Source organism: Bos indicus, chromosome 10 (assembly GCF_029378745.1).
Source record: "Bos indicus isolate NIAB-ARS_2022 breed Sahiwal x Tharparkar chromosome 10, NIAB-ARS_B.indTharparkar_mat_pri_1.0, whole genome shotgun sequence".
Classification (NCBI taxonomy): Eukaryota; Metazoa; Chordata; class Mammalia; order Artiodactyla; family Bovidae; genus Bos; species Bos indicus.
The window spans coordinates 79,504,935-79,526,267 of NC_091769.1; the positions used below are offsets into that span (position 1 = coordinate 79,504,935).

General features: G+C 38.0%; 1 protein-coding gene across 7 annotated transcripts in view; it reads left to right on the plus strand.

The window, feature by feature from the left end:
* Positions 1-21,333, plus strand: part of RAD51B (RAD51 paralog B) — a 619,901-nt gene that overhangs the window by 27,814 nt on the left and 570,754 nt on the right. For all 7 annotated transcript variants that reach the window (XM_070796749.1, XM_070796748.1, XM_070796746.1 and 4 more), the window contains 3 exons: positions 2,235-2,371; positions 15,547-15,666; positions 17,351-17,534. In XM_070796749.1, coding sequence (XP_070652850.1) covers positions 2,235-2,371; positions 15,547-15,666; positions 17,351-17,534 — 441 coding nt within the window. The remainder of the gene's footprint in view (positions 1-2,234; positions 2,372-15,546; positions 15,667-17,350; positions 17,535-21,333) is intronic.

Sequence of the window (21,333 nt, forward strand, 5' to 3'; positions counted from 1 at the left end):
GCTTTTGCAATTATCCTTTCTCAACTACAGAGACATTACAATTGAGTACTACAATAAGCAGAACTTAGGAACTGTTTCAGTTGCTGGATTACAAAATAGTTAAATCAGTATTTTAAAAACAATGTACATAATTTCATTTATTTTCATTGTTTATTAGATTGAAAAGATCTGTATAACTAATATATAAAATATGAGTATTCTTTATGTTTCTAGATATTACTACTTTGTCACTTACATATATCACAAATGTAACCTTCAAATTTATAAGTCATCTTTTTACTTTCTTTATGGCATATTTTTATCAAAAAAAGTTCTTAAAGCAATGAAACTATTGATTTGTATTTTAAATGAAAAATATATGAAACTTTTTAAATGCTTGTAATCTTTTATTTTTAATCTCTGTGTATTTTTTACTGTCCATAATGTATTAGTAAAATAGTTTATATATAATACATATGCATATACTGGAGGATTGTAATAAAATTTTGTTTGTGTTTGTTTTTTTTTGGGTGTGTTTGTTGGAGTATGTAATCAAAGAATTTTGGCATTTTCACTGATCACTGATCTGGCACAGTGTTATTGCTAGCAGCAATTATTTATACTAAAAGTTTAAATCATTGTTTTAGAGATTATAAATCAACACATGGTTTCTAGCTTGTGAGCCTTTGTTTTTTTTCAACGTTAAACTTTGAAAAATGAAGTTTACCTTTAGTCTAAGTTCTATAACTGGTTCTCAAATGTGGAGCAGCATTGGTGTCAACTTATTAGAAATATAAATTTTCAGGTCCCCTTCCAGACCTATGGCTAACCAGAAATGCTGGTTAATGAGCTTGCCAGTTGAGTTTAAGCTCAGTCATGTTTGAGAACCACTGGCCTAGGTGATTTAGACTCCTGTGTCATCACTTCTCATTTCTTCCTGCTTCTTGGTATACCTGAGACAGTGTCTTCAGATCTGGTGTGTCTCAGTTTAGCTCAGAGTTCTGTTCGTCTCTACCTCAGATTTTCTTCTCTCCTCCTTTTCTACTTTTTCTTTTCCCTTCTTCCTATTGTGAAAAATTATTCATTAGTGCTATTCTCACAAAAGGGATAGTGTTTTGGTTCTGAAAATCTGGATGCCATAGCCAGTATGACAAACAGTATGTTTAAAGGGGTTATTTTAAATATTTCAAATTAATTTTTGTTAACTACTTCCTGTTGGACTCAAATATGCCTTGATTAATGTCCTAGGCATATTCTTTTCCATCTATGCCCTCTTGTTTTCAGATTTTATAGTCTCAAATAGCTTTCCAACAACTAAACTTTTAAAATATACACTTCAAAGTATGAATCACCTAGATTTAGCAGTTGTTGAATTTGTTTCATTTGCTTTATCTCTCTTCTACACACACACACACACTTTTTTCCTTTGCTAAACCATTTAAAATTGTATACATCAATACCTTTTACTCTTAAATACTTTATTAATATTAACGATCAAAGTACCTTTAAATGGGACTAATTTAAAATTGTTTTGAAAGGCCAATTCATAACAAATGTTAAACCAATTATTAAAGCCTCTTAAATATTTTCAGAGCTTTCTATAAATGTCTTATCGAGAAAAAATATAGAACTTCAAGTTGTGAGTGTATCAATGAATCCTCAAGCCTTTCTCAACCAAAGTTTTTCATCTGAATTTTGCACAACACAGGGATGATTTTGGTGACTGTTTTCTCATTTCTCCCAAGGATGGTCCATACCTAGTACTAATCCAGATGCATAGGGGAGAAGTTCTTTTATTATATATATATAGTGAAAGTGAAAGTCACTCAGTCATGTCCGACTCTTTGTGACCCCATGGACTATAAAGTCCATGGAATTCTCTAGGCCAGAATACAGGAATGGGCAGCCTTTCCCTTCTCCAGGGGATCTTCCCAACCCAGGGATTGAACCCAGGTCTCCCGCATTGCAGGCGAATTCTTTACCAGCTGAGCCATAAGGGAAGCCCAAGAATACTGGAATGGGTAGCCTATCTCTTCTCCAGTAGATCTTCCCAACCCAGGAATTGGACTGGGTGTCCTGCATTGCAGGCGGATTCTTGACCGACTGAGCTATCAGGGAACCCTTAAGAGTTGTATTAACAGTGTTCCCTTTGGGAACCCAGGTTAGTTGAACTGTGGCAAGTTCTTAAAAGGGTTTTGCTTTAACTAGATTGTGATGTTTATACAAATAATATTTTTTTCTTCTTATTTTTTTAGATTACAGGTCCCCCAGGTTGTGGAAAAACTCAGTTTTGTATAATGATGAGCATTTTGGCTACATTACCTACCAACATGGGAGGATTAGAAGGAGCTGTTGTGTACATTGACACAGAGTCAGCATTTAGTGCTGAAAGGTAGGAGATTTTATTTTCTATTATAATGCTTTATTTTTGTAACATATACAGCATAAAATATTTACAAACAGATTAATATTTACTTTTGAGAATATATTGTTAATAGATACAGGTTTAAAGGAATTTTCTTTTTAAAATTGACACAGGAAGCGTATTCTTTTTTTCACACTTTAAACTTTTTGTTTTAATTTGATGTATAGCCAATTAACAATGTTGTGGTAGTTTCAGGTGAATATTAAAGGGACTCAGACATACTTATCCATGTATCCATTCTCCTTCAAGCCCGGCTCCCATCTAGGCTGGCACATAACATTGAGCAGAGTTCACTGTGCTATACAGAGGTCTTAACCTTCCTAAAGTCCCTAACTCTCCAGGAAACATTTTCTTTTTGCCTTTTCTATCCCTTTGTTATGGTTTAAAGGGAGTTTCTGGATAAGCTGTGTTTTTCACAAAGTCAGGAAGAAACAAGTTTAAGAAACAGAGGGAGAAATGTAAGTAGAAAATGGAGAAGAGGGAAGATTAATAAGAAAGACAAAATGTAAAGTGTTTTGTAAGTAATTTCTAGTTGGAAGTAAAATATTTGTGAGTGAAAAAAATTGCAATTTTCAAAACATTTTTTATTGAACATTATTTTACTTTAATCTTTGAAATAATGTGGTATTAAATGCAGGAAATACTGATAGTAAGTATATGCATGCTTAGAAAGAAAAGATTTCCTTAATTTGGCAAGGACCTTTGTTTTAACATTCTGTGAGAAAGGTATTCAGTCATTTATGTAATTCTGTAAATCTGAAGATAAGTCTGGTCTCCTCTTCTGCTACTCTGATAGACATTCATAAACAGGAGTGCTTTATACATCTGGAAACTGATTCAATTCTGTTTTCTCAGCCAAGGTGTAGTATAGGTATAGTTCTTTGAGTCTTTCTCTAATTGTATCACAATGAATCTTCCTTATTTTTCTCTAAGAGTACTACAAAGATCAAAGTGTATTCCCTGACCAGGTAAATTCCAAATTTTGCCTAGAGCTTGTTTGCTTTGTTCTACAAATGGCACCCCACTCCAGTATTCTTGCCTGGAAAATCCCATGGACGGAGGAGCCTGATAGGCTGCAGTCCATGGGGTCGCTAAGCATGGGCATGACTGAGTGACTTCTCTTTCACTTTTCACTTTCATGCATTGGAGAAGGAAATGCAGTCCACTCCAGTATTCTTGCCTGGAGAATCCCAGGGACAGAGGAGCCTAGTGGGCTGCCGTCTATGGGGTCGCACAGAGTTGGACACGACTGAAGCAACTTAGCAGCAGCAGCACACTTCTTGATAATCTTTTCTTCCTAAGTATATACCACTGGTTTGTCAGCTGTTTAAGTTTGTGTTACATCTTTGTATCTTCAAAGCCAAATCCTACAAGTGGCACATACTGGCTACTCAGAAAATGTTTGATAAATGAGGGAATTGACAAGTGTTACTCTCAGATCATGGAATCCAGATACCATTTCCTACTAAAAGGAACTAGGGTTCCATAGGGGAATGGCCAATTCTAGGTATGGAGCAGAAGGTTTTTGTTTTTTAGTAAGAGGCAAAAGATTTATTTGATCTGAAGTTCAATCAGTATTAGGAGGTTTATAAGTTGAATCTGAAACATCAGATATCAAGAGAGCTATCGAAGACTACTTACAGGAGTATCAGAAGGACTTAAGAATCAACCTGAGGAGCTCACACTAGCCAAAGATGAAACAAATTAATTACCAATAGAACAATAATAGAAGTAGACTAAGATACATGAAATATATTTAAATTCATGAGTCTGTAATATTAAGAATGAAAAGCAACAAATTGATCATCCTTGGAGAATTCTGGAGATGCAACTTATTATTTTGAAAATTAGTTTTTATAAAAAGGGAAATTAAGCATTTATTCTGTTTTCTATATAAATATTACTAAGTAGCTGCTGCTGCTACTAAGTCGCTTCAGTCGTGTCCGACTCTGTGCGACTCCATAGACGGCAGCCCACGAGGCTCTGCCATCTTTGGGATTCTCCAGGCAAGAGCACTGGAGTGGGTTGCCATTTCCTTCTCCATACTAAGTAGCAAATATGTCTTTTTTATAGACAATAAATGAAGAAGAAATAATAGAATATCACCAAATTATAAACCCTAAAAATCTAATGGATCTAGGCACTGAATATTGTGATATAATAAATATGTGTTTTGTAGTCATCCTGGTTCCTGTCAAAAGAACTTCTAAAACTTTTGAAATTTCCTGAGTGATAGAACTGAAAGAAGCATCATTTGTATTCATAATTACCCCCTTTCCAACCATAATTGATTTATGCTAATGAGATGACTCTTGATGGCCCTCTAGATTGCATCCAAATGGACCTGATTGCCAGAGGAATCTGTCATGTAATTATAGGTTTGAACTTTCAGTCCTACCTCCCCAGTCTCTGAGCAGGGAAGAAGGACTAGAATTGGATCAATCAGCATTTCAATCATGCCCATGTAATGGAATCTTCCAAAACTCTCTAATTGATAGAGTTTGTAGAGCTTCTGGGTTGGTGAACCTGTTGAGGTGTTGGGGGCAGGTGGTGCTCTCAATTTATTGCTGGTTGGTGTGAAGTAACAGAGGTCTGGGACTTGTGATTGATGTCTGAGGTCGGGGCAGTCTTGTGAGTCTGAGCCTTTAATCTATGGGGTCTGAGTTAACTCCTAGTAGTTAGTATTAGAATTGAACTGACTTGCAGGACACACAGTTAGTGTCCATAGGGAACTGGAAAATTGCTTAGTATAGAAAACCTACACATTTGGTGTCAGAAGTGTGAATAAAAATGGTTCATAAACAGAAAAGCATGCTGACATCACAAGGCAACCAGCCATTTTGGTACTTCCTGATGGAAGAATAATCAAATCAGAAAGTGATCAAGGTTTCAGATCCAATGACCAGTTTATAGGGGCTTCCAGGTGGTGGTGGTGGTAAAGAACCCACCTGCCAATGCAGGAGACATAAGAGATGTGGGTTCGATCCCTGGGTTGGGAAGATCCCCTAGAGAAAGAAATGGCAACCCACTCCAGTATTCTTCCTGGAGAATCCCATGGACAGAGGAGCCTGGTGGGCTATAGTCCATAGGATCACAAAGAGTTGGACACTGCTGAAGTGATTTCAGTCACTTAATAATGTTTCCTAACTCACAAGGAACTTATGAAGGTTATTTGAAGACAAGGATTGAAATTTATATTGTTTTTACTTTTCTAGTCTATTCTTCACAAGGCTTGAAAAGTGTAGTCATCTAGTGCTAGGGTCAGATCGAATCAAAGGTCCTGGTGCTCTTTTGTATAGATGTCAGACTTGTGTTCTTATAGTGCCTTCTGGAGTTGGACATAGTGGGTTACAGAGTGGCACCAGCTCTGTCCTGCTTGGTCATGTTTCATTTGTGCTATTACAAGAGTGTTTGATCCCTGTTTGGTGTTGCTGGGAAAGGTAGGTCAGGAAAGCTTTCTCCTGCAAGCAGTTGAATACCCAAAGAATAGTGGCTTAAACAACAAGAGGTTTATTTTTTCTCTCATAGCAGGAAGACCTGAGTTGCTGGCAGTGGTTCTGCTTCTCAGTGGTGGTAGAGACCTAGGGCTGGTACATTTTCGGCATTATATCCATTCTGTGTTCCAGTCAGTGAGATGAGAAAGAGCCATTATATCTTAATCAGGAAAGTATATTTTTCAGAATAGCTGCCTCTTCTTCTCTGCTGATTTTCTTTTCATGCTTTGGAATCCTTCTCCAGATTTCTCAGTTGGTCACCCTTGCATGCAAAGGAGGAGGGAAAAATCAGGGGAGAAATATTTGTAACAAGTCTGATGGGGCTGGTTAACATTACTGCCTGAGTGAAATTGAGGTTCCCACATTGCAGGCAAGAAGTGGAAATGGATATTGGTGGGTAATTAACAGTGTCTGCCACAGCTGGGATAGTTTATAGACTTGGAAAAGATATAAAGCAGGAAAAATAAGACTGAAAAAGGAATATTTTTAGCTTTCTGTATGTCTCTATATGGAGCACTCTCTCCATTTTGTGTTTACAAACAACTTGTTGGAAAAAGGCAAATGAGAAAGTAAATTGAAGGATTAATATGATGGGAGATTAAAGGATTCACATCTAGGGAATTTAGGGTAAGTGGAAAATATTTTCTATCAATAAATTGCTGAATATCTTTTTATCAAGAAGGAGGAAGAAAACAATAAATAGAATGAAAAAGAATAAATAAAAGTAAAAATTTTTTAATTTATTTAAAAAAAAGAAACCCTTGTGGGTGATGTACGTAAAAGCACTTTGGAATGAATTGGGATGATTAGTTATATATATTTTTTACAACAGTGCACTAGCTAGCTTATTTTTATATGACTTTGAGCAGTATGTTAATCATACATGTTCATCACAGACTGCAATTATATTTCCATACTGTTAATAATTAGATAATAGTATGAAAATCAAAGTCGCTCGGTTGTGTCCGACTCTTTGCAACCCCATGGAGTATGCAGTCCAGGGAATTTTCCAGGCCAGAATACTGGAGTGGGTAGCCTTTCCCTTCTCCAGGGAATCTTCCCAACCCAGGGATCAAACCCAGGTCTCCCATATTGCAGGTGGATTCTTTACCAGCTGAGCCACAAGGGAAGCCCAAGAATGCTGGAGTGGGTAGCCTATCCCTTCTCTAGTGGATTTTCCTGACCCAGGAATTAAACCGGTGTCTCCTGCATTGCAGGAGGATTCTTTACCAACTGAGCTATCAGGGAAGCCCAGATAATACTATAGTCTGGTGCTAAACCCTCAGGTACTTAGGGACTGCCTTGGGGAGAGGGGAATGCGGCAGAATTCTGAATCCCCTTCTTCTGATTGATTCAGGAAAAGTCTGTTTATTTGTTTTACCTATTGGATTTCTGATTAGGGTCTGATATAGTTTTAGATGCTATATACTATATACACCTTGAGAATATGGATAAATAGATTAGTGACCTGTCTATGGAAATTTTGGCAGCCATGAAAATTCCAGTATACATATATTGAATAAATACTATATTGTCCCTATTGGGGATAATTAGAAGAAAAGATGGAGCTGGAGGTTAATAATAAAAAAGGAAGGTAATATGAATGGTAAGTAGTAATAGTGATTTTTGAAATAAAACTTTGTGAGAAATAAAGTGGATAAAGGAGAATAAACCCAGGTCTTAGGACTGCAAGTGGATCTGTGTGTGAGAAAGGCTGAAGGATCTGGGGAAGCCGGAGATCTGGGGAAGCTGAATTCAGGGCCCTGGAAGGTGGCGACTTGGGGAGGAGGGATATAGAACTGGAACTGTAAGAGGCAGAAGTGGACATTCCTGAGTTGTCATGAAATCAGAAGAGCTTGAAAACCAAGAAGAAAGATGTAGTGCAATAGGGGACGAAGACAATCAACTAATCACAAAAATGTAAAATTATAACTATTATAACTAAGTATGCAAAGGAGAGGTATATGTTGTGTTGGTACCATGTGGAAGCAATGGCCAAGCTTAGATCTGAAGGAAGTTTTCTACTTAGGGTGCAAGTCACTTCTGAGGGTACTGGGTGCTTTACCATTGCTGCTGCTGCTGCTGCTAAGTCACTTCAGTCGTGTCCGACTCTGTGCGGCCCCATAGATGGCAGCCTACCAGGCTCCTCTGCCCATGGGATTTTCCAGGCAAGAGTACTGGAGTGGGATGCTATTGCCTTCTCTGACTCTACCATTAGTGCCCTTTAATTCCTACCAAACTACTCAGAACATCAGTTTTTCTGAACCAGTGAAAGAGGGAGCAACATGTAGTGGTAGTGATAGCTTGACTTTGGCTGATTCTGATGGCAATGGCAGTGTAGTCTTAGGACCATCTACCTACTTGATAGTTAGTATGAAAGTGAAAGAGGAGAGTGAAAAAGTTGCTTAAAGCTCAACATTCAGAAAACTAAGATCATGGCATCTGGTCCCATCACTTCATGGCAAGTAAATGGGGAAACAGTGGAAACAGTGGCTGACTTTATTTTTGGGGGCTCCAAAATCACTGCAGATGGTGATTGCAGCATTGAAATTAAAAAATGCTTACTCCTTGGAAGGAAAGTTATGACCAACCTAGATAGCATATTAAAAAGCAGAGACATTACTTTGCCAACAAAGATCCGTCTAGTCAAGGCTATGGTTTTTCCAGTGGTCATGTATGGATGTGAGAGTTGGACTATAAAGAAAGCTGAGTGCGGAAGAACTGATGATTTTGAACTGTGGTGTTGGAGAAGACTCTTGAGAGTCCCTTGGACTGCAAGGAGATCCAACCAGTCCATCCTAAAGGAGATCAGTCCTGGGTATTCATTGGAAGGACTGATATTGAAGCCTAAACTCCAATACTTTGGCCACCTGATGCAAAGAGCTGACTCATTTGAGAAGACCCTGATGCTGGGAAAGATTGAGGGCAGGAAGACAAGGGGACGACAGAGGATGAGATGGTTGGATGGAATCACCAACTCAATGGACATGGGTTTGGGTGAACTCCGGGAGTTGGTGATGGACAGGGAGGCCTGGAGTACTGTGGTTCATGGGGTTGCAAAGAGTCGGACACGACTGAGCGACTGAACTGACTGACTGACTGACAAATCCAGGATCTTTGATCCAGGAGACAAACAGTAAGGGAGATAAATTCCCTTTTACCAGTTTATGAGATGGCTTCTTGAGTCTGATTAGGTTTTTATTGGTTCACTTCCAGCTCTCCTATCACTTGTGAATCCAGGTAAATTAGTGGTGAGGGAGATCCTGACGATTTCTGTGATAGAAAATAAAAATTATTCATAAGTACTTATTATCACTAAAACAAAACTTTGGAATATTCTGGAATCTGTAAGGAATTAATAGGTTCACATTATTATACTTCGTAATACCACAGTACTGAGCAAGTACATACTGAATTAATGAACAGGAAAGTATTACATGTGTGCAAGAAGCTTTGAGAAACCATAAACATATTTCAGCACATTTATTATGCTAGATTTCAACTAGAATTTTGAAAAGCTTTTTTTTTTTTTTAACATTAAGCTTGTGTTTTGTTTCAAATTGGCATGTGGTCACTAATGTAAAGCTTTTAATTCTCTTTTTATATGAGAGCTGTGAAGTAACAGGGGAAACTAATAAAAACCTTGATCTGAATCCAGTCTTCTTCACTTTCAGTTCAGTTCAGTTCAGTCGCTCAGTTGTGTCTGACTCTTTGCGACCCCATGAATTGCAGCACGCCAGGCCTCCCTGTCCATCACCAACTCCCGGAGTTCACCCAAACTCTTATCCATCGAGTTGGTGATGCCATCCAGTCATCTCATCCTCTGTCGTCCCCTTCTCCTCCTGCCCCCAATCCCTCCCAGCATCAGAGTCTTTTCCAATGAGTCAACTCTTTGCATGAGGTGGCCAAAGTATTAGAGTTTCAGCTTCAGCATCATTCCTTCCAAAGAAATCCCAGGGCTGATCTCCTTTAGAATGGACTGGTTGGATCTCCTTGCAGTCCAAGGGACTCTCAAGAGTCTTCTCCAACACCACAGTTCAAAAGCATCAATTCTTCGGGACTCAGCTTTCTTCACAGTCCAACTCTCACATCCATACATGACCACTGGAAAAACCATAGCCTTGACTAGACCTTATCTTGAATACAGTGTTACTAATTACCTGAGCTGTTCTCTCGGTCAAGTCATCATCTCTTATCGGGATGACTGCACTAGCTGATCTTGCTGTCACCCTTGCCCCTCTGTGTCCTATTCTCCATTTGGTAGCTAGAGTGATTCTTCAAAAAAAAAAAAAAAAAAAGAAGTCAGGGTTTTCCTTGTGGCTCCGTGGATAAGAATCCACCTGCCAATGTGGGAGACACAGTCCAGGAAGATCCCACATGCAGCAGAACAACTAAACCTGTGCACCACAACCACTGAGCCTGCAGTCTAGAGCCCGGGAGGTGCAACTGTGTGAGCCCACACACCCTAGAGACTGTGCTCCGCAATAAGAGAAGCCACCATAAAGAGAAGCCTGCGCACTGTACCTGGAGAGAAGTTAGAGAAAAGCCCGTGCGCAGCAACCAAAACCCAGCACAGCCAAAAATAAATAAATAAAATTATTTAAAAATATGTCATATCGTGTCAATCGTGATCGTAGGTTTCCTATCTTAGTGAATAAAATCTAAAAACAAAAACAAAACAAAACACCCGCAAACATAAAAATCTTTTGTGTCTTTGGCCCCTGGCTGTCTCTTTGACCTTATTTCATTTTATTCTGCCTCCTGGTTTCTGTGTTTCAGCTACTACATTAGCCCCCTTGTTTATTCCTCCAGCACACTAGGTATCTTCTCACAAAAGAGTGGACTTGTGCACTTGCTGTAATTCTTTCTTCCTGTGTGCTGTTTCACTGGATAGCCATATGGTTCATTTTCTCATCTCCTTTAAACTTTAGCTCAAATGTCAGTTTATTAAAGAGGCTTTCCCCGACTACCTTCCATGAAATAGCCCTTACTTCCTTCTGTTACAATGTGTTCTCTGATCCTGACTCACTTTTCTTTAAAGCACTTATCATCTGCCATATATATTTATTTGTCTTTCTCAGTAGCATGTAAGTTCCATGAGGGAAGGATTTTTTTGTTTTGTTGTTTTTGTTCACTGTTGTATCCTTAGCACCTAGAATGGTACCTGGCATATAGTGGTGATGGTTTAGTCACTGAGTTGTGTCCAACACTTTGTGACCCCATTGACTGTAGCCTCTCAGACTCCTCTGTCCATAGGACTTTCCAGGCAAGAATGCTGGAGTGGGCTGCCATTTCTTTCTTCATTGGGTCTTCCCCACCCAGTGATTGAACCTGGGTCTCCTGCATTGTAGGCAGATTCTTTACCGACTGAGCTACCAGGCATATGATAGGTCCTCAAATATTGGTTGAATGAATGAATATTAAGTGCACCTTTTGGAAAGAATGCTTTTTATAAAAAAGACATCCACTAGATGGCATTGCTTTCAAATTTTTTGTAATTAATGTCCGGGAGGAAAAGATAAGATCTTTTGCTTGCTGTAACCAAAAAGACCTTTGTAATAAAGATTGTCCTAGATTAATGTGAGGCCTACAGAATATTACATTTATATTTGGTGTTTGATTTATATGTATTTTAGATACATTTTTCTAAAGTAAACATGTGGAGAAGCTTATAGGAAAACAACAGCATATTGGTATGTGAATAACCATAAGATACTGTTGCTTAGTGTGGTTAACTGTGATGTCCATATAGTTCATGTCCACACACTGACCATCCTGCTTCTGAGGGGCCTACATGCAACAAGAGAGCAGAAGTGAGTCCAGAGTCTTTCACTACTCCAGCCACTAGTTAAAATCGAGCCTAGTGTTAGAGGCAGGAAATTATTGTTGTCTGTCAGCTGTTCAGTTGTTGCCACCAATGAGTTAAGTACTCTCATCTCATTAGGTACTCTCAGTCCGGTTTCTAATCAGTTGAAGATCCAAATATTAAAAAAAACCCTCCCTGTTTCCTGCAGATGTCACCATCACTATCCTGTTGAAAAGCAGTAGACTCCAAGGATCAGAGCTTTTTAGCTGACTTCTCTGACTAGCACTTAACTCAGCAAATAGTTTTTCTAATCAAGAAATTTGAACGTTTTCCCCAAGCTGTTAAAATCTGCCTGTTCCACCTTTGCCTGTGTCATCTCATTTCTTCCTGCTTTCATCACTTACCTCATTATTTGTCCAATCCCTATGCCTACCTCTCTCAAGTACTTCTCCTGAATGGTCATTTGATCCGTCTTGTTCTCACTTTGATGGATCCTGATTCTCAAGCTGGAATTGGGGTTGCCAGGAGAAATATCACTAATCTCAGATATGCAGATGACACCACCTTTATGACAGAAAGTGAAGAGGAACTAAAGAGCGCCTTGATGAAAGTGAGAGGAGAGTGAAGAAGCTGGCTTAAAACTCAGCATTCAAAAAATGAAGATCATGGCATCTGGTTCCCATCACTTCATGGCAAATAGATGGGGAAACAATGGAAACAATGAGAGACTTTATTTTTTTGGGCTCCAAAATCACTGCAGTTGGTGATTGCAGCCATGAAATTAAAAGATGCTTGCTCCTTGGAAGAAAAGCTATGACCAACCTAGACAGCATTTTAAAAAGCAGAGACATTACTTTGCCGACAAAGGTCCATCAAAGTCTGGTTTTTCCAGTGGTCATGTGTGGATATATGAGAGTTGGACCTTTTCTTGGAACTCACTATTTAGAAATGAAAAGTGTTTTTTATACTTTTGTATCATTAAATGGGACATAAAATATAGGATGGTTTTAGTGTTTACAGTCATTCCTCCCAGTCACCCTTGGATGATTAAGTTTTGGGGCTGCTGACTATCAGAGACAGAGACAGTTACTCAAAGATTTACATTTTTAACCAGAAATATCTGAAATTTCTAGTATTACTCCATGTCTTATATTATTAATGGTAAAGTTGCATCTGTTTCAACATGTCACCTCTAATGCTCAGCCTACCCCATGTATTTGATCTAGCTTTGAGGTGGGAATTCAGTATTTAGAAAATAGTTTTTTTTTTTTTTTTCTGAAGGAAATGATGGGCTGCTCTCGTGGTTCGGACTATAAAGAATAGGCCTGCAATGCAGGAGATCCGTATTTGATCCTTTGGTCAGGAAGAACTCCTGGAGAAGGGAATGGCCACCCACTCCATTATTCTTGCCTGAAGAATTCCACGAACATAGGAGCCTGGTTGGCTACAGTCTGCTGCTGCTGCTAAGTCACTTCAGTCATGTCCGACTCTATGTGACCCGATAGACAGCAGCCCACCAGGCTCCCCTGTCCCTGGGATTCTCCAGGTAAGAACACTGGAGTGGGTTGCCATTTCCTTCTCCAATGCATGAGAGTGAAAAGTGAAAGTAAAGTTGCTTAGTCGTGTCCAACCCTCAGCGACCCCATGGACTGCAGCCTTCCAGGCTCCTCCGTCCATGGGATTTTCCAGGCAAGAGTACTGGAGTGGGGTGCCATTGCCTTCTCCGGGGCTACAGTCTATGGGATCTCAAAGAATCAGACGTGACGACTAAGCACAAAGGCAATGTGGATAGCATCCATATGTTTAGAAAATAGCATCCCGTTTACAAAGGAGCAATTGGATAGCATTTATTTAGTATGTATTAAGCTTTCATTGATAAATCATATTTTTCTGGTCTGAGACATGGAGATTTACTGATATCTGATTATTAGAATAATATTCAAATATATATTTCATTCATGAAATTGAAAGCCCTTTTCTTAATTTACTAAACACATCTTATAGGTGGGAGTCAGATGGTCATTTATAATAACATTTTTGTATTAAACCTCAGAGATACTGCTTTCTCAGCACTAGATGAGATCTGAAAGCCCTTGCTGGGCTCATGCTCTGACTGGTAATCTTTTAGGAATTATAAAGAAGGGCTTCCATTCCAAAATCATATACAAAGCCATTTTGCTTATACCTGCTGTATTGATAAGACTTTTTTTCTAGTATTACTTGTGGCTTATGAGTTTCCTAAATAAAAGTCATTAGAGGTTTTGTAGTGTAACCAGAGATCAAATTGCCAACATCTGCTGGATCATGGAAAAAGCAAGAGAGTTCCAGAAAAACATCTATTTCTGCTTTATTGACTATGCCAAAGCCTTTGACTGTGTGGATCACAATAAACTGTGGAAAATTCTGAAAGAGATGGGAATACCAGACCACCTGATCTGCCTCTTGAGAAATCTGTATGCAGGTCAGGAAGCAACAGTTAGAACTGGACATGGAACAACAGACTGGTTCCAAATAGGAAAACGAGTACGTCAAGGCTGTATATTGTCACCCTGCTTATTTAACTTATATGCAGAGTACATCATGAGAAATGCTGGACTGGAAGAAGCACAAGCTGGAATCAAGATTGCCGGGAGAAATATCAATAACCTCAGATATGCAGATGACACCACCCTTGTGGCAGAAAGTGAAGAGGAACTAAAAAGCCTCTTGATGAAGGTGAAAGTGGAGAGTGAAAAAGTTGGCTTAAAGCTCAACATTCAGAAAACGAAGATCATGGCATCCGGTCCCATCACTTCATGGGAAATAGATGGGGAAACAGTGGAGACAGTGTCAGACTTTATTTTTTTGGGCTCCAAAATCACTGCAGATGGTGACTGCAGCCATGAAATTAAAAGACGCTTACTCCTTGGAAGGAAAGTTATGACCAGCCTAGATAGCATATTGAAAAGCAAAGACATTACTTTGCCAACAAAGTTTCGTCTAGTCAAGGCTATGGTTTTTCCTGTGGTCATGTATGGATGTGAGAGTTGGACTGTGAAGAAGGCTGAGCGCAGAAGAATTGATGCTTTTGAACTTTGGTGTTGGAGAAGACTCTTGAGAGTCCCTTGGACTGCAAGGAGATCCAACCAGTCCATTCTGAAGGAGATAAGCCCTGGGATTTCTTTGGAAGGAATGATGCTAAAGCTGAAACTCCAGTACTTTGGCCACCTCATGAGAAGAGTTGACTCCTTGGAAAAGACTCTGATGCTGGGAGGGATTGGGGGGCAGGAGGAAAAGGGGATGACAAACGATGAGATGGCTGGATGGCATCACTGACTCAATGGACGTGAGTCTGGGTGAACTCCAGGAGTTGGTGATGGACAGGGAGGCCTGGCGTGCTGCGATTCATGGGATTGCAAAGAGTCGGACACGACTGAGCGACTGAACTGAACTGAGTGTGATCTTAAAATTTGACTTATTTAAAATTTTTATTACAATTTTAAAGGTTACTATCCATTTATAGTTATTACAGAATATTGGGTATATTCCCTGTATTGTACAATACATCCTTGAGCCTGTCTTACACCCAATAGTTGGTATCTTCAACTCTTCCACCCCTGTACTATCCCTCCCCACTCCCCACTAGTAACCAATAGTTGTTCTCCATATCTGTGAGTCTGCTGCTTTTTTGTCGTATTCACCAGATGGTTATGTATGTTTTAGATTCCACGTGTACGTGACACCATACAGTGTTTGTCTCTAACTTATTTCACTTAGCATAATGCTTTGCACGTCCATCCATGTTGCTGCAAATGGCAGAAGATATTAACTACTGTTGCTTGTGCTATTTTTTCCCTTCACAGACTAGTTGAGATAGCAGAATCTCGTTTTCCCAGATATTTTGACACTGAAGAAAAATTACTTTTGACAAGCAGTAAAGTTCATCTTTATCGGGAACTCAGCTGTGATGAAGTTCTACAAAGGTATGCTGTTTTAGATTTTGGCATGTTAGTAATAGTTTGAAGATTTATTCTTTTGTTCTTCATGTTTTTAGCTTCTGAGTGAAAAAAAGTCCCTACATATTAGGATTAAGAGAAAAATCATTTCAGTGTTCTTTATTTACCACAGCCTATTGGTTGAAGTATTTCTTTAAAAATGAAAAAAAATTAAATGAATAAAATGTTTTAGATTTGACTAATTAAGTTGTATATTAAATATCTACTGTTCTGTTAACAAATTACCCCAGAATTTAGCAGCTTAAAATAATCTATTTATCTCACCTAGTTTTTGAGGGTTAGTTATCTGGGAATAGCTTAATTGGGTATTTCTGGCTCAAAGTTGCTCAAGAACTTGCAGTTAAGCTGTTGGGCAGGGCTGTAGTCATCTCAAGGGTCACTTGAGGCTGGGAGACCTTGGAGAATTCCAGGATCACTCATGTAGTTGTTGGGAGACTTCCATTTCTTCCTGGATTCTAGCCAGAGGTCTCCATTTCTCACCATGTGAGCCTTTCCATAGGGCTTCTTACAATATGTTGTTTATGCAAAAAAGTGCACAACTTAAAAGTTGAGAATTATGTTTTATTCAGTGGTCATACTGAGGACTTCAGCTTAGGGGGCAGCCTCTCTGATAGCCCTGAGGGACTACTCTAAGGATGTAAGGGAGGAACCAGGATATAGGAGTTTCTGCAACAAAAAACCAGGTAGTCAGAATATCAAAAGATTACTGTTAATTAAAGAAAAACCAGACATCTTTTAAAAATATATATATATTTATTTGGCTGTAGCAGGTCTTAGTTGCTAGTTTCAACACATGGGATCTTCCTTGCAACATGCAGGTTCACAAGGGATCTATAGTTGTGGCCTGTGGGATCTAGTTCCCTGACCAGGGATTGAACCTGGGCCCCATGCATTGGGAGTATGGAGTCTTAGCCTCTGGACCACGATGGAAGTCCCCAGATCAGACATATTGAGTTAAAGAATTTAGCATGTTTCTGTGTGTGGGAAGATGCAAGAGTCTGGGCTCATTGAAATCATTCCTTTGCTATGCACCTTAACTGTCTAGAGCCAGTATCTTGCTTTTCTCCATCCTGAATTCCCTCATGGTGCACAGCTTCAGTAGCTGATGGCTTGATGGCCTCAACATCATTTGTTTACTCATGTGGCAGGTAGCATTTCTGGTCCACAGTGGTATCTTGCCTTCCCCAGAGCGAGTGCTCTGAGAGTGGGCAAATGAGAAAGATCCCAAGACGGAAGCCTATCTCTCAGCAATGATGCACCATCGTTTTGTCATTTGGTCCACAGACGAACCCTGGTACAGTTGGGAAGGGGACTCCATAGGGATGTGAATACCGGGAGATGGGAATAAGTGGGGGCCATTTTGGAGACTATCCACTGCAAGTAGTTTTGCTCTAAAACTGGAGCTTTAGCAATATCATGAAAAAACCAAGGAATAAATCTACAGGAAAATATTTTGGCCTATTTACAAAAGAATGCAATATGTATGGAAGAGCTGGAAAATAAGTTATGTTTATTGAGAATATCTGCACTAACTACTGTAACTTAGAGAAGAGTAATTTGTTGTTTTACAGTTGGTTAACCTTTGCATTGCTCTATTTTTAAGAATTATACCTTGAAGTCATCCACTATCTTATATATTCTGCTTTTACAGGATTGAATCCTTGGAAGAAGAAATTATTTCAAAAGGAGTTAAACTTGTGATTATTGACTCTGTTGCTTCTGTGGTAAGAAAGGAGTTTGATACACAGCTTCAGGGCAATGTGAGAGAAAGGAACAAGTTCTTGGCTAGAGAAGCAGCCTCTTTGAAGTATTTGGCTGAGGAATTTTCAATCCCAGTAAGTTTTTCTTTTTCTTTTTTTCCTTTCTTTTATATGAAGTTCACTAATTTATAATATCAAAAATATAATTAGAAAGAAGTATAAAACAGATGACCAAAAAGGATAACACAGTCTGGTTGCTATAGCAAATACTGCCATCTTCTAAAATTTGTTTATCTGTTGAGATTGTTTTATCTTTTTCATAACTTGAGCCTAGAGCAGATTTAAATATTATTTTCCAAAGTTCCTATAGTCAGTCCTTTTCTTCTCTCTCATTGTTTACTCTTTGTGATGTTTTTATATTACTTTTGTTATGCTGAGGTAAGTAATAAGAATTAAAACTCCATGAAATCGCCCATATCTATATACCTTTTTTTAAATGACAGTATTCATCAGTTTTATAAATTTTTAAGGTTTAAATATTGTTATTGTGTTCAGTGCTGTTTTGTATGCTGTAGGAATTGGTTTGCTTCAAAAGCCAGAGATTGATTCTTAGGGTATGAACATTGGGAGCGATAGTAATGAAAGTGTAAGTAAGGAAAACTTGAAAACTTACTTTTGGCATGACTTTTAATAGTGGACCAGGAAATCTGAAGATGAGATGTATTGTAAGAGTTTGTGGTGGGTAAGCTACAAGAGCAATAAGTTATATTCCCATCAGTAGTGTGTGGGAGAGGACAACTTGTTCTGAAGTCTCGCCAGCATTTAGTACTGTCAGGCTTTTAAATTTTAGCCATGTGTCATCTGAACAGAAGATAGGAAAATTCCTTAAACTGAGATAAAATTTAGTAATGATTTTATAATTTTTAGATTTGTTTGGAAAATTAAAACCTTGGATCTTGGTAACATAGGAATATGTAGCATTAGTGGAAACTATCACATAGCCTTTGAGATTTATAAACCAAAACAAGGAGTTGAGGGAGAAAATGTGGCATTCAGAAAGTTCTGCATGTTTTAATGGCTTTTAAATTCATATTTTGGATTATATGGTATAATTCCTGGTGAAGCAAGTGCTGTAAAAGTTATCTTGGATGATGTTTATCTTTTAAATTTTGTTACAGTTACATAAAGGGACAAATTCAAACTGTATATTTCCTGGTCAAGGAGAATAGGGAATTAAAAAATATTTTATAGAGTGGATTGAGTGGAAAAGTTAAGTGTATATGTTTATTTCATTAATTCATACTGTTGCCTGATTTAATCTTATGTAAAATATGAAAATTCACTTTTTAAAAGTTGTATTTGTTATTGTTCTATTGTAATTATAGACTAATGCATTTCAGGTTTTTCTCCGGTTGTTACTTTTCTGAGTGAGAAAGGGCCTCTGCTTCTGTTTGTTTTTATAGAGCCTTCGGAAAGAATGGGTGCTTAGCATCTCCACATTCCTCTGTCTTTGCCTTTGTTTTTCTGTTTAGAGGTAAATGCAGAATACAACATATTTTTATATAACACAGTATGGTATTGGTTTTTCTGACAAATCAGTATTGGTTTTAGAAAGCTTTTGAAAAATACTTCCTTTAAGAAATGTCTGACTTTTCCTAGCCTACTTAGCTTGTCTAAATGGAAAACCATAAACTTTTAAACTTTTATATTGTACTTTGAATAGGTGGCTTCGTATGGAACAAAACACGTTAAAAAGTGTGTTGTCTTTTGGTTCATCGTACCTTTCAAATTAGCAGTCTTATGCCTCTTTGTATTCACTCAAAGTGAAAGTGAAAGTTGCTCAGTCGCGTCCGTCTCTTTGCCACCCCATGGACTATACAGCCCATGGAATTCTCCAGGCCAGAATTCTGGAGTGGGTAGTCTTTCCCTTCTCCAGGGGATCTTTCCAGTCCAGGGATCTAACCTAGGTCTCCCACATTGCAGGTAGATTCTTTACTAGCTGAGCCACAAGGGAAGTCCAAGAATACTAGAGTGGTTAGCCTATCCCTTCTTTTTTTTCTTTCTTTTTTTATCCTATCCCTTCTCCAGTGGATCTTCCCATCCCAGGAATAGAACTGGGGTCTCCTGTTTGTGTTTACTCAAACATGTCCACAAACATTCCTGTCCCAGTAAGTGTTTGCTGTTCCTTAGCCTGAAATATTCCTCCACTATATCCATATGATTTATTGTCTCCTATTGTCTTGTTAAGTGAGAACTTCCCTGACCATATTAGTATTAATCACACTACTTGTGTCTCTCTCTCTTATTATGCTTTATGTTCCTCCATCATAGTTTTCACCCTCTAGCATTATATATTTTTTATGTTTATTATCTGTGTGTCCCCACCGCCCATCGTGTGGTTATAGGGACTCTGTCTTCTTTGTTCATGGCTTTATTCTCAGTACCAGGAATAGTGCCTAACACATAGTAGGCACACTGAATGTGTGAACTTCTTAGGCTTGATTTAATCATGTATATATTGATATTGAACTTAAATTTTATTATTTGCTTTAAATTCTATTTTGATCCTATCTTTAATATTATTTACTATTTATATAGTGATAAAATATGATTTTAGATGGCAGAATCTTATCATATAGGAGCTGCCCTCAGTTTACACTGGTGTCTTATAGGAAGAAAAATAGTTTTTAAGATTCTTAAGCTTGGAAAAGTCTTTAGAGATCTAGATAGTATCACAAAGCCAGGAATTTTAGAAGAGATTTTATCTCAGTTTAGTAAAAGTGTGAAAAGTGAATGTCTGATGATCTCTGAAGATTGGGCAAAAAGCCAGGCCCTCCAACCTGTTGTTTAACTGTGGATCTGAGGTGGTGGATAGGGCCAGGAAACCTGGCATATTGATACACTTTAGGTATGTTTTCATTCAGATGAGAATAAAGAGTCAAACCAACTTGGGTAGTGGGTTGATTGCTTCATTGAATTTAAAAATTTCTCTATAGTGAAACTTCAGTGCTTTCAAAATGTGGGGGAAAAGCTTAAAATATAATTTGTATTTCATTTTGATCATCACACTGTGTATGTTTGTGTGTAGTACGTACAGTTGTCCCTCAGTATCTGTAGGAACTTGCTTCCAGAACACCCACAGATACCAAAGTCTGCAGATGTTCAAGTCCCTTGTGTAAAATGGCGGGCCTCCTTATCTGTGGGTGTTACGTTCAGGGCTTTGCATCAGAAATTGTTTAAGTGAGAATTTTTGATCCATGGTTGGTTGACTCCTCAGTTTTGGAACCCATGAATATGGAAGATGATCATATGTATGTTTGTATGCAAGCATGTCTATGTGCATGGAGATTTCAACTTCCTTTCTCAGTAACTAATGGAATAAATAGAAAGTCAGAAGAATAACATCAAGCAGCTTGATCTAATTAATATTAGATTAGATTATAAAACTTTCCACTTAAATGCCTGCAGAATACATACTCCTTTCAGGTGCACATGAGATATTCACCAAGATAGACTATATTTGGTGCCGTAAAATAAATCTCAACATATTTAAAAGATTGAAATAGTACAAAGTATGTTTTTTGACCACAAGAAAATTGAACTAGAAACAGAAACATGTCTGGAAAATTCACAGGTATTTGCAAATTAAGTAAAAACACTTCTAAATAACTCATGAGTCACAGAAGAACTTAGAAAATATTTTGAAATAAGTAAAAATGAAAATACAGTGTATCAAAATCTGTGGGTTGCAGCTAAGTCAGTGCTTGGAGGGAATTTTTTTTTTCTGCTGTAAGCACTTGATAAAGAAAGACTTATTTAATATTTAATATTAATTTTTAATATTTAACATTAATATTTATTACTTTTAATATTTATTATTTGATTTTATTTAATATTTATTTAAAGCAATCAGTGATCTAAGCTAGTGAAAAGT